This window comes from Ailuropoda melanoleuca, chromosome 1, assembly GCF_002007445.2.
Source record: "Ailuropoda melanoleuca isolate Jingjing chromosome 1, ASM200744v2, whole genome shotgun sequence".
NCBI lineage: Eukaryota > Metazoa > Chordata > Mammalia > Carnivora > Ursidae > Ailuropoda > Ailuropoda melanoleuca.
In genome coordinates this window covers 100509558-100523326 of record NC_048218.1, presented here as the reverse complement: position 1 = coordinate 100523326, position 13769 = coordinate 100509558, and the positions used below count along the sequence as shown (strand labels likewise).

The following is a 13769-nucleotide window of genomic DNA, read 5'->3' as shown; positions in this document are numbered from 1 at the left end:
TCAGCAAGCTGTCTGCTGCTTTAGCCCCAAGACGAACTTCCAGGAACGGGCAACGGGCTAGGCCAACAGCTGAAAACCACCATCCTCCTGAGAACAAAATCAGCAAATATGATGGCCTCTTCAGAAAATGGGAGTGATGGGGCGCCTGGGTGGCACAGTGGTTAAGCGTCTGCCTTCGGCTCAGGGCGTGATCCTGGCGTTACGGGATCGAGCCCCACATCGGGCTCCTCCGCTATGAACCTGCTTCTTCCTCTCCCATTCCCCCTGCCTGTGTTCCCTCTCCCGCTGGCTGTCTCTCTCTCTGTCGAATAAATAAATAAAAATCTTAAAAAAAAAAAAAAAAGAAAATGGGAGTGAAAATGTGCTTCCACATGACAAAGCAGGGGAGGAAAATTTTCCCTTAAAGTAATTCAATAAAATTACAAAATGAGTCCCAAATGTGCAGAAAAATCCCATCAGGGAGATGCACAGGTGAAGAGCTAATATGAACCCACCTGGTTTTAAATAAAAACACACCTTCCAATAATGAGGGGAGGGGTGTCGCCACACACTCAGTCATTCCTGGAGCGCGGACAGTTAAGAGGACAAGGGGATGGACAGGTTCTTCTGCCGTTCTGCAAACTCCCGGGTGAACCAGCGTACCCTGGTAACGCTCAGCCCCAGTCCGAGAACTGGAGCTGGCTACAAAACCAACAGATGCCCAAAGAGCCAAGGTAACAGCAACTGAGAAATACGACGCTTTTAAAAATACTTTGTAAGTGAACAATAATACAAGACACAGTGTACTGTACAAACGCAGATTTATTTTTCTTCCTTCATCTACAGTATGAAAAAGGTTGAAAATTATTAGGAAACCAGCTGACATACAAAGCACCTCTGAAATTATGCTTTTCTTGGGAAAACAACTTATAAAAAATAATAAGCATTTAAAAATTCAAGTCCTTTAATAAAGTATTTTACACTCCTGAGTGTTAAAACTCCTTGTGTTTCCTAAAATATAGTACAATTAAAAAAAAATCAAACTCATAAAGCGACACTGATTTGAATTCCACAGAATCCCTGACAATTAAAAATATGTTCTCCCTTATAAAGTGAATCTGTTCTTCACAGGCAAAACAATAAAGTGTATTTCTCTGATTAATTCATTGAGATTTATTTTATTCTCCAGCTAATTCTTACGGTAGGTAATTTATAATTTCTTCAAATAAGTTAACAAAACATATCCAAAATGTTAATCACCACATGCATGATTCTGGGAGAGTGACAGTATCTACACATACCCAAAAAAAACCATTTCACCAATTAACAAGAGCCAATGTGGCTCATTATTCCCTGGGGCAAATCTTCTTCAAGAAGACATGACAATTCTCCCTTGGTCCTGCTACGGCTATTTCTGAGTGGCATTCTTTTCCCCCCAGAAAGTAAATAATCCCAGGGTGAAAGTCAAGAAATGTAGTGCTTGCCCTTGTGATTTTGGGAGGCTGATGAAATTTCCAGGGACTCTCTGAGCATCCATCCATCTTTGCCACATGAGATAAGATCGCCCCCGAGCGTGCACCCCAACGTGTGATGGGGACAGGATGACATTCCTTTCTCATCGCTCTAGGACCGGGGAACATGATTGGTTTACCGGCTTACCGGACCACTAGCCAGACAGGCTGTAAAGTGAGCACACAAGAAGATACATTGTGCGCGGGGGCACCTGCGTCTGTCTGAGCGGGGGCTACAACAACAGGAATCTCTCTTCATTATTAATGTCACTACGAAGAAAAGCTCAGCTAAATGGGTGCATGTTTAAGCACACTACCACTTAATGGCTAAAAAGGTTTCAAATACTTGATACGAATTTCATAGTTGACAGGCTCCAAAAGGAAAATTACCACATTTCTCACCTGACTGACTGGAGTCATTTTAAGCACCTCTGTGAGGACAGATGCTGGATGGGGAAGCAGGGCAGGATGGTGTGAGCAGGAGGTGGGGAAAAAAAAAATCTCAGTATTACAGAGGTTTTTTCTTCCTTAAGTCTTCCAAATATTTTACATTTTCTGTGCCCCTGAATGTGAGCTGCAGGGTGGCTGCTTGTGTGAAAGGAGCCGCCTCCAGACTGTGAAGTTCCAGGTCTCTTTAAGTCCATACCTAATTACCAGTTGAAGTGGTCTTTTGCAGATAAAAGTTCCTGAGGCTTCCTTTTCCATTTCATCTCCCAAACTTCACCTTTCCTGTAAGAAACCTAACAAGAGAGAATCAAACAAATTCAGGGATTCACTGTTGGGGAAAAGGGAGCATGCGTTTAGAGAAAATCACTTGGCCATTTCAAAAAGGATCTTCTGCAATGGCTGGATTTTCCTGAGCTGAAGATAAGCCGCTGCAATTTAAAGACCTCGGTTGCAAGATACTAAAACAGCCTGATAAAAACACAAAATTCCACCAATTAACTGGATACTCTGGCCACACAAAGGCACAAAATATTGGTAAATTTTGATTTTTTTTTGCTTTGTTGTTTTTAACTCAGAAGAGTTTTGCTTTCCTATTTAATGAGGGAATTGGACTAATAAGCTAGCTTTTATGATCTCCGCTAAAAAAATCTCACAAACCCCTTTAATGTGTCAACAGGTCAAGTGTCTAGTGAGATCAGGAGCAGAGACATACAAAAAACAAGATAACAACCCACGATGAAGAGTTTGTGAGCGAGATTTCTCAAGGCTTATTACTTTGGTGGACGAGGCCGTGATTATTTGGTTACGACAGCACAGAGGCAATAGGCAGAAGCGCCTTGATGCAAATCAGCAGATCTCCACACGTGCGTCTTAGAAGTTTACAAAATTTCAACATATCCAGGAATATGAATGAAAACACTGGCACTGAAACTGGATAGTCTATTTGCTTGAGGTTTCTGCATCCAAAATCTACAGGGGAAAGAAATACGCCCACAGTACCTCAAACCGTCCTGACAGATCACAGAATGGTTGTACTGTTCATATAAACCTGTGGGGCATTTACACATTTTCACATCCTTTTTGGAATAAAAAAGTCCAAACAGAATTCCAATAAAACCCTCTCTCCGACTTACTGAGGCTTTGGAGAAGTAACACTGCATTTGTCAACTACGGTTAACAACAGACAACACAGTTTTGAGCTGGTTTGACCAATGAGCCAAATCAGGCCACACATACAAAAAGAAGCGATTAAAGACAAAGGAAGGAACTGTGTCATTTTCTGGATTAAACCTAGAAACTTCAGCCCTCCTCTGGGTTCTGGGCTTTTCCTCTATCTCTTCTCAGCCACTTGAGGTTCACTGGTGCCACCCAGTGGCCTCCCCAGGCACTGCTTCAGCGTCACAAGGCCTACAAGGCTGAAGGTCTCAAGTGCCATCAGGCAACAACATCCTTAGCCAGCCCTTAGCCAGCCTTACTACCTGCCAGGAGCTTTCCATGCGTTATCTTTTTTTCATTCTCACAATAAACCCAGGGCATAAGGGTTTTGGCATCCATTTGTCAGATGGAAATAGAGAAGCTTAAAGTTAGGTTGAGAATTTGCATAGTCACAAGCCAGCCAGCATTTGAGATGGGATCTGAACAGTTCCTCTGACCCCACACACAAATCATCTTTGCTTAGATCTCTACTTATGGCAGTCCACATGCTTACTCGACCTTTACCTAATTCTCTGAACCCAAGCTCACAAATAAGCAAGCAACACATTCTGTGGCAGAAACTTGCTATTTGCAAAGACACAGCTTGATTCTAAGTAAACAACTACGATAGTTTTCTGCTCACCTTTCAGCACGTCTTGGACGTCACCAGTAACGTTTTTCAAGCACTTGTATAAATTCTCGGCTGTGGCATTACCCCGTTCCTTTTCTTGCCACTTCTTCAGCACCCTAAAGTTACACATCGTGACATCCTCCTTCTTCTCCCGGATATCATCAATATCACCAATCTCCAACTCTAGGTTGGCAATGGCAATTTTTATCCACTCCTTCCCCAGCTTTGCAGCAAGGGTAATCAGCTGTGCGTCTGTTAACAGGGTTCTGGTCTTTGCTCCATCTAAAAGCAAACAAGGAAGTCAATCATTCCTTTCAACACATCAATCATTTATAGCAATTTATAATGAAAATGTATTCTCCTTATGTAAAGAAGGACACCATGATCTGTAATATTAGCTGCCTTTCAAATATATTCAAGGGTCCAAAACTCCCTGTTTTCCAAACTATTTTAAGGACTAAAGGGAACTATTCCTTGTAATAACATTAAACCAGGGTATAATGTTCACAATGGTAATTCAGTAACTCAGGGAATGAGACTGTTTTACAAAGCAGCACAAATTGGGTTGGAATAAAAAAAAAAAAACCAATCAGACACCAAAAATCATTTCTATAGCTAAAAAAGAAAAATATGCCATTATACCCTTGCCCAGCTCTGTCTTTATCTGAATGTTAGTGCCACACGCAGATGCCACCGTAAGGGCCACTAAAGTGGGCAGCAAGGCATCTGAATTGTAGTCTCCATTATGCCATCTCCTGGCACTCGGGGAAAAGCACAATGCACAGAAAAGCCATGAGATGGTGTCTGTAATATCTGCTGCTCTCTAAGAAACAGCATCATAATCTTGGAGGGACATGTGTTTGCCACTGGTAAACCATCGGCCCCATGAAAAATATTAGCCTTATCACTAAACTAGATTTTCTCTTTTCACGTTTTTCAGTTGGTTGTGCAATAGTGTAGCAAAGCTCACCGGTCGTAGATTCAGGGAAGGATCATAAAGGCATTACAAATACTAGAGGTGAAATTAGAAGGGAGTGAGAGATAGAGAACTTTCTGCCCTTCCTCCAGGACCACAATACCTCTGCTCATCTACAGCCGACAATTTACTAATAGGAACGTAACCTTTGTACTGGGACCCTTCCCCACCTCACAGATCCCTAACCTTCTAGACTGAAGAATGGGTCTAAGCGATGGCCTGCGCCCTCTAGTGGCTTCCTGGGATGCGGTGCACTGCTCCTAGCTCTCCCAACTGCTGCGGCAATGAAAACCACCGGGACCCTGGGAAAAATGCAAGTTCTCAGGACCCTCCCCAAATCTACTGTTTCTGATTCCGAACCTAAACTTTAACAAGATCTCCAGGTGATTCTGTTGAGTCTAAAACCAGCAGGATGGTGGTGACTCAGTATCTCAAAGAACGCTGTGGAATTACCTAAACCAAAGTAAATCCTTATTACTTTATTTAGATACCACACTGTCAACTCCAAAAAGGCTGCAAATCCTTAATCTTTCCAGGTAGCATTTAAAAATTTTAATTCTATTTCTACCTACTTGCTTTTGGAGCTAATTTTAAATAGCCAAAAGGTAACTGCACGTAACAAGAAAAACTTTTCCTATTTATCAGTTTAATATAAAATGTGTCCCAGTTATAAGATGAATATCGTCTGAGGATCTAATGGAGGGCATGGTGACTAGAGGAAATACTGTATTATATCCTTGAAATTTGCTGAGAGTAGGTCTTATGTATTGTAGCCACCAAAAAAAAAAAAGTGAGGTGATCGATGTGCTACTTGATTGGCAAATATCTTACAACGTATACGTATATCAAATCATCACATTGTACGCTTTAAGTATACACAATTTTATTTGTCAATTATATCTCAATAAAACTAGAAAAAATATATTCCAATTTAGTTAGGTTTTTAAAATAATTCTACAGCCTCACTTATTTTAATGTTTACTTAACAAAAATAACAATAAACATTTCTTAGTGATACACAGTGAAACTCCTCCACATGTCATCCTCACAGTCTCCTGTTCTAGAAAGTAAAGAATATCTTACTTCACTTTCAGAGAGTTTATCTGCTTTCAGAGATTCATACCTTATAATAATAGTAAAAGAAAAGGTAAAATTTTGATGAAGCAGTTAATTTAGGGAGTTATATGAGGCCCCTGAAAGCCTTAAGACCTTGAGTCTCATATAATTTGAGTCTGTTTTTAAACTGAGGTTTGTAAATTCTGGCTGGTCTTGAATTTTGAGCTACATACTCCATCTTCTGGTTCCTTGGAGTACTGTTGTAAAATATTTTAAATCTCTGCTGTATTTTCACAAATATCAAGCCTTGGTCTCTGCCGTTTAATTGGAAGGAATTGAGACTTGCGTCCAGTAATGGAGCTGGAGGCTCCTTACCCCAGATGTAGCTCGTAACTGTGAAGCCAATGAATGCACACGTGGACATTCGCAATTTCATTCATTCAATTGACATTCATTATCTTCTACATAAAAGGCTCCACGCTCATTGCCACAGGAAACACAAAGATGGACAGTTCATGGCCCTACCCTTACAGGCTATAAGGGAGCTCCCCCTGGTGCCCCATTCTATTTGGACTGAGTGGAGGGGTGGAGTGGGGACTCAAACTGGAGAAAGGGTGGGGCAGACCAAGCAGGACCCTTCTCCCGGCCAGAGGAGCTGGGACATAGGGAGAAGGTATCAGGGAGGGCAGGCACAACTGGGATGTGGCTCCAGAAGACTGACCCAACAGCACGGGCTTGAACGAATATCAGTGGGGGAAACCAGGGAAAATAATTTACAGCCACTGATAACATTTTACACACCGGAAGTGTCAACCTGCTTCATTCTCTTGTCATAGACGTCCTCATCAGGTAAGCTGCCAGTCATTTTTCGCCGCCTGTTACCTTAAAAAAAAAAAAAAAATCAACAAATTGGCTTTCCCTTATACTTCTTATTTTCTACCTACATTTAACTTGGATTTTTTAAGAAATCAACATTCAGGTAGAAACAAATTGAAAATGAACTCAAAGGTGGTTCAGATGATTCAGAGAATTACAGAACACGTAGCAGATCTTTAAGGATACCACATTTGCCCAGCAAAATAAAAGCTCTACTGGATACAAGGAATAAAAGAATAGCTAAAACTCGTTCAATGGCCAGTTAACCAGCACTTACCATTTGTGGTTCTTTTCGAAACGTTCTGATTCTGATCATGCTGAACCCAGTCACCTGTTAAAGTATAATAAGCATCAATTGGAAGTAGACAAAACTTGATTTAAATCAATATATGAAAGTGTATGAAGCTCTACAGTCTTGGCAATCTCTCTGAAGTTCAAATATGAGTTTGGGGTTTTAACTTGGTATGTATGCCAATGCACATATCTTTGAGATAAATACTGAGCACTTCTTCCAATAGGTCGTGCAAGGCAAATGTTTCCCAGACTCAAGTCATCTGCATACAACTATCCTGATTCTTGCCAAACCCATATGCCAGCTGAAATGCTATTTATTCAGTATTTCTTTACACCTCTAACTGTTGTAAACAGAACACTGGTATCACTTGCTGTATGGATAAGGAAGTCATAAAGATAAACATTTTTTATTTTAAATGTATTTATATGTACTCCACCTGAAACAATCTCAAATATTATCATCCTGTACTTTGGAACATTGTGCTTGGGGAGTTCTTTCCGAACACATCATTGTGATTCTATACCACCTCCCCTGTCCGAGACGCCGTCCCAGCTCTATGAGGTGTCTATGCCTCATGCAGGCCTTCTGTAGGTCCCTATAGTGAAGATGCCTTAACAGTGATGAGTAATCTCAATTAACCATTAGTCTAGCCCCTCCTCCCCCCAAACAGTGGAGACCAGAAACATCTTACAATGCAGAGTATTATTAAATATGTTTTTAAAAACGAAATATAAGAAATCTTATAAAGTGGTCTTTAAAATGACAAAGAGACTTACCCTTACCCAGAAAATATGTTATTCAGATTGCTACATGTTAAATACCTCTATTACAGAGGCATTAGCTGTGACCAAAAAGTAACATCTTTCAGGTTCATTTATTTGAACAAATAATGAATACCCAGAAAAAGGACACAATCCCTAACACCCAGTCCCAACAAAGACTATTTACGGGTAAATAATTTCAGCGCAGATAGAAGGGCCTGTTTCAAACTAGCTAACTGAAGAGTATAACACTGAGAATAAGAAATCAATCCCATCTACCGAAAAGGCTCACGCTTAAACAAGGACTGAGAATTCCAAAATGCTTCAATCAGGTTTCACTGCTAGAGTATCAAGAGACAATGGGAAACGCAGACTCTAACAGGCAGCAGTGTGCATGGTGGAAAGACATAAATGTATGACCAGCACCCAGCACTCACCCCACGTCAGCACTAGCAGGGACCTCGTTCATCTGTCTACACGTGACCCAATGGGTACAAAAGAAACTAGCTGAAAATGGACTCAAATGTTGTTCAGGTGATAGAGACTTGCAGAACACTTAACAGACCCTTGTTATCATTACCCTTGTTATTATTACCTTTGTACAGCAGAATAAAAATTCTGGGGGATGAAATCAATAGAAGAGTGGGTTAAAACTCCTTTGACACCCAGCTAATGGCACTTGCCACCGGTGTTTTTTGGAATGACCCTGGATTATGTATGACACCGGGAAAGAGTTAAGGTATTATAACTCAAAATGCAAATGATGCAAAACTAATTTTTACCACAAACATGTGGCATCGGCAGGAGGGACCCCAGTGCCATTTGCAGAGGAGGATACAACAGCCACAAGCGGGTTCAGAGCCTCGCCCACGCTCCTACATACAGCTGGTCAATTCTAGGGCTGGAACTAGAACCCATAGGACCTCCCTCCCAACCACTCCTCCGCCTCCCTTTTGGCTTCAAAATGTGCTCACTAGACATATGTCTGTCGTTTTCATAACTTCCTTCAAAGAGAATTGGAGGTCAAGGTCAGATCTGCCTGAGGAGGTGGCCAGGGGCAGCTATGGGGTGTCCCCCTGCATGTCCCCTCTTCCAGAAGCGGTCCACATCAGTGGCAGCCCTCTCCAACTCCTCCCGGGGCAGGAGAGGATGTTGAAAAGGTGGTTGCCAGAGGACTTCCCAGCACGGAAACCTTAGAGAAGGGGAATGCGTGCCCACAGCAGAGCTGTAACCATACAGAGCAGCAGCTGCCGTGTGCAGATCAATGAGACGGGGAATCAGCCAAAATGCAGACGCACATCCAGGTCATGGGACAGACCTTGTCAGGATGCCCCCAATTCACATTGAAACCCCTGAGATCCAAACCTCAGAATGGTAAAGGGAAAAAACAAACAAAATAAAACCCTCTGCTGCCTGAAGCCTCCACACCTCACTGAACTGCCCACTGACCAAGGGGTCTGGCGGTGGGTGCCTGAGAACCGGAGCCTCGCCAGGATCTGTGCGTCTCTTAATCAGATTTTTAGATGTTACGGTAATGAAACGGCCAATCGCTCTACCTGTTCTCCCACCCCGACCGCCCCCCAAACCCGACTTTTCATTCAAGATACAAAACACTTACATTCTCTCAGTTTTGCTTTCCATACAATTTCCTCAGAATCCATTTCGACCAAAAGTAATTTAAACTCCACTGGTTGCTCCAAATACACTTCAATGTAACTTTTCAATTTTAAAAGTGAACCATCAACAAATTCAATTTCCTTTAAAAAAAAAATTTTTTTGTTGTTTTTTTTTTAATAAAAGCTGCATTCGTTGACAACATGAAATGTCAAATAAGGAATAATAGAAGGGTCAGTGCTGACTTGAATGCTCACTGAAATTCTGATGCTGGAAATCTTACTCCTTAATCACAGACCCTCTGATTCTCTTGCTTTGTAGTCCCTCTTTACTCCGACCTGCTTTTCTCCCTCATTGAGGCTTCCAGTACTTTGGCCCTATTTTTTTAAGGAGTAACTTTTCAGCCCTTTCTTGGATTCAGCGTTTCATGTTCCCAAACTAATCACCCTTCCATATGTCCTTTTAAACTTCCTCACCATCTTTCGCTTCGATCATTCCACAGCCTGGAATTGATTCACAACATTTACAGAGCTACACTGTGCGTTTCGTCTACGGTCCTCACCTTGCCCCAGCAAACACTTTCATGGCTATCTTATGGATAAAGATGCCAGGGAAGCTAACTAACTTGCCCAAATCCACATGTAGGATGTGGGAGAACTGAATTTGCATCCACACGTTCTGACTCAAGCACTACACTTACCCACTGCAGAGACTGCCCCATGCCCTGGGCCTCCTCTGCTCCTCTCCAGACCAGCTAGCAAGCCTGGAGGGAGAAATCTACTTTAAAAAAAAAATCATTGAACTGCACTGGGCGTCATCTTTAAAAACCAACAGTCTTACCCTGTCCCTCTCCCTTTCCATTACAAACCACTAGCATTAACCCCACCATGGGTCACCAAGGCCTACACAGCCAAGATCTCTCTCTCCCAAAGCCGTCTGAATTCCCATTTCCCATTGCCATGTCTCTGGTGCCTTGAGCCCAGCTGCATATCCCCATCACCTCACTTAGGCACTTACAGTTCCCTCCTCCAGGAGGGCTGTCTCTCCCATGAATCCCCCTCCCTTCAAACCCAGAACAAATGTCATCACACAGGAACCCCTCCTAGAAACCCACTGCACCCATCGCTATGGTAGTACCACATTACACATTAAAATTATTTCTTTACATGACTATAGTATGTCTCTCTCTATACTGGCATCTTTTGAGGGAAAAGATCACGACTTACTCAACTTTCTGCTCTTATACCAGCCTCTTGTAATAGGTACTTTTGACAAATGTCAGTTATACAAATCATTAATGCTCTAAAATCAGTAAGAACACCTTAGCTTTNAGACTATAGTATGTCTTTTGAGGGAAAAGATCACGACTTACTCAACTTTCTGCTCTTATACCAGCCTCTTGTATAGGTACTTTTGACAAATGTCAGTTATACAAATCATTAATGCTCTAAAATCAGTAAGAACACCTTAGCTTTAACAGAGTTTCACAGCTCTCAGAGTACCCCAAAACCGTTACCTTTTATGATCACTAGGGCAATACTGGGAGTTATCCCCATTAGCCCAGAAATTTGGTTAAGAGAGAACACATGATTGGTGACAGAACTAGACTATTTAAAGCCCTCCCACAGCCATCATCTTGTGTAAGCGAGACCTCTGGGGACCATCTCAGTCCCTTCCTAGACAGATGTACCCAGGCAAGGTGTATTATTCCCCCTCCTAGTGGCTCTTAATCTTGACCGCGCATTACAGTCACCCTGGGAGTTTAACCAGCCCAATGCCGAGGCCACTCCCAGACCAATTAAGTCAGTATCTCTGGGAGCGGGACCCAGGCCACAGACTTTTTTAAAAGCTCCTCTGGGAATCCCATTTTGCAGCATAGGCCAAGAATCACACTGTTCTAAGCAAACCCTTCGAATTTAATTCCACCTCCCAGCCAAGACTGCAGCTGGCTCCTCACAATCAGCTTGAGGCAGCATCTGCCAGGGCTTGATGAGCTCACAAGGGCTAGGAATCCACCTCTCAGACCCCAGTGGAAAGACTGTGGCATTAGGGGCCAAGGGCAGACTGGGCTCAGGGCCAGGCTCACCTGCCACCTGGGTACGGGACCCAGGCAGTTCGCTCACCCACTGTGCACATTAGTCCCTTCAGCCTCACTGTTGTGAAGCTCAAAAAACACCAGGTGGGAAGAAACCCTCTGCAACTGGAAAGGAAGGTATGGAAGGCGGTCTGACCAGCCTGACTGCTTCTACAGGGCACGAGGCCTCTGATAATAGAATAATGCAACATGGGTCACTGCAATCAGCTCCCTCTTGCTTCATAGTGTAATGTAACGGAATCAAAACATGTTTTCAATTTTTCACAAACTATAAAACAAACAAAAAGAGGTGTACAAAAAGAATTTCTCCACAGATGTCTAGTTAGATAAGCTGCAGCACCCATTCAGAGCACGTAATGAAAATAAGTTTTAAAAATAACTTCGTCATTTACAGGAAACCAAAATCACTTACAAATGTCATGGTGTGTACAGTGAATAGTCTAAATCTAATGACAATTTGTTCCCATAACTATCTTTCAAATGCCTTCCAATAAAAAAAAAAAAGCCAATATCCTTGTTAGCAACTCTTTCCCATTAACCTTCAGTGCTCTGTAACTTAAAATTAAACTTCAGGTTTTTATTCCTTTGAAGCTAACATTGTTTGAAGAATTAAATAATAATTAAAAAAACCCTCAAGAAAATTTAAAACCTTTTTTAAGGGAAAAAGATTAAATAGTCAATTTTTGCAATGGTGGCAGATTAATTCTGAAATTCAACAGCATCTTTGGAATAAGCTACAAGTTTAGCAAAACAATTGCTTTCCTAGAAAAAATTAAAAATGAGAACTAAATGCATTTCTTAAAGGCTTCAAAATAATCTTATCTACAAAATATACATCCCTGCTGCAACTCCAAGTGGTTTTTTAAAATGTATACCTCTGGGGTGATTTCAGCTTCTGGTTCACTGATCAGTCTGTATTTCTTCCCATTCTGCAATAACTTCTGGCAAACAGGAGGCTTGTCAATTTTCATGAATTTCTTAGAGGAGTGCTTTACCGACTTGGAAATATCCTAAAGGGAGAAATAGATTTCGGCTGTGACGTGCCCCGGCAGCAACTGTAGGAACTGTTAAGTGCCCAGGCGCCGCACATGCCACCCCGCGCTATCTTGCCGTCCCCCTACAGAACCACAGCGATGGAGAAACCGTCACATCGCTCTACAAAGAAACGCCACAGAGGCTAATAAGGCCCCTTGGGCCCGCACTGCAGGCTTCTAGGTCTCCAAACATCTTTCTGCCCAAGCACTACAGCCAAAAGCACCAGGCGTGCCCTGTATGGCACCGAAAGTTTGCTTCTGAAGGATCTGAGAACATGAAATGAGTGCTAGCATTACACATTTGTATTGATTATCTGCCCATCGTGTGACTAGAAAGCAACTATTTCATTGTACACAGTTCTGCTTTACCCAGAGCCTGCTTCTACCCAGCACGTAAACGCATTTCCACCCTTAGTTTCACCACTGTCCCAGAGGGCTCGCTGATTTTATGGGCATAGTTCGAATGCCCCATAGAGGCGAATGGAGACTTTGGCCCAGGCTCACTTGTAAAGCAGCTGTACAGCAGAACATGGAATCTGCGTTTCCTGAATGCAAAGTACAAGGAAAGCTTCACAGGAAAAAAGAACCAACCCAAGAAGGTGTAAAAACACAGCATCAACAGGAAGTACATCCTGCCCTAACCATGCCATGGTCCTATTGTTCCAGCATACGATCCGCTCCTCACCCCAGCTTCCCAGGAAGTAGAGATCACACTCTTTTAACTAATTGAATTTACTTTTAAGAAATACAAAGTTCATTGAATAATAGTACTTATTCCAAATCCATGCTAATTCTACTTTACACGGGATTCTTTTTACACTACTTTGAAGACGAGTTTCCCAACTGAAAGTATTAACTTTAATAAAATTATAGGAAGCATATTTTACCTTCTTAGGAAGAAACTAAAAACCTATTACTTAATAGAGTTCTTAAATTTTATATATAGATTGCCAATTATAATCAATATAACCTATGTTTAAAGCCATCAAAACACTATAACCTAAGAACAGTGAAAATAGGTAGTTTGATGTTGAAGGGGGCTAAGGGCTGCTACCCCAAGATGGGCCACTTTGGCATGAAGATTATTTTTAGTTAAAAAGCAATCAAGGGTGGGTGGATGAGTGAAACAGGTGAAGGGGATTAAGGGTACACTTATCATGATGAGCCCTGAGTAATGTATAGAACGGAAGAATCACTATATTGTTCACCTGAAACGAATACAATACTGTATGTTTACAGGATTTTTTAATTAATTCAAACAAATTTTTTAAAAAAGGAATCCAAACCCAGCAGATTTAGG

The 13769-nt window shown here is 41.9% G+C and overlaps 1 protein-coding gene across 1 annotated transcript in view; it reads right to left on the bottom strand.

Annotated features, from left to right (window-relative positions):
• Positions 1-783: 783 nt before the first annotated feature.
• The window catches only part of LOC105242177, a 36863-nt gene continuing 23877 nt past the window's right edge, over positions 784-13769 (bottom strand). Inside the window, exons 13-18 of the mRNA XM_011237598.3 lie at positions 12311-12445; positions 9345-9483; positions 6948-7001; positions 6596-6676; positions 3775-4044; positions 784-2230 (exon numbers count right to left, since the gene is read on the bottom strand). Of these exons, the coding sequence (XP_011235900.2) occupies positions 2211-2230; positions 3775-4044; positions 6596-6676; positions 6948-7001; positions 9345-9483; positions 12311-12445 (699 nt within the window). The 3' untranslated portion in view covers positions 784-2210. The remainder of the gene's footprint in view (positions 2231-3774; positions 4045-6595; positions 6677-6947; positions 7002-9344; positions 9484-12310; positions 12446-13769) is intronic.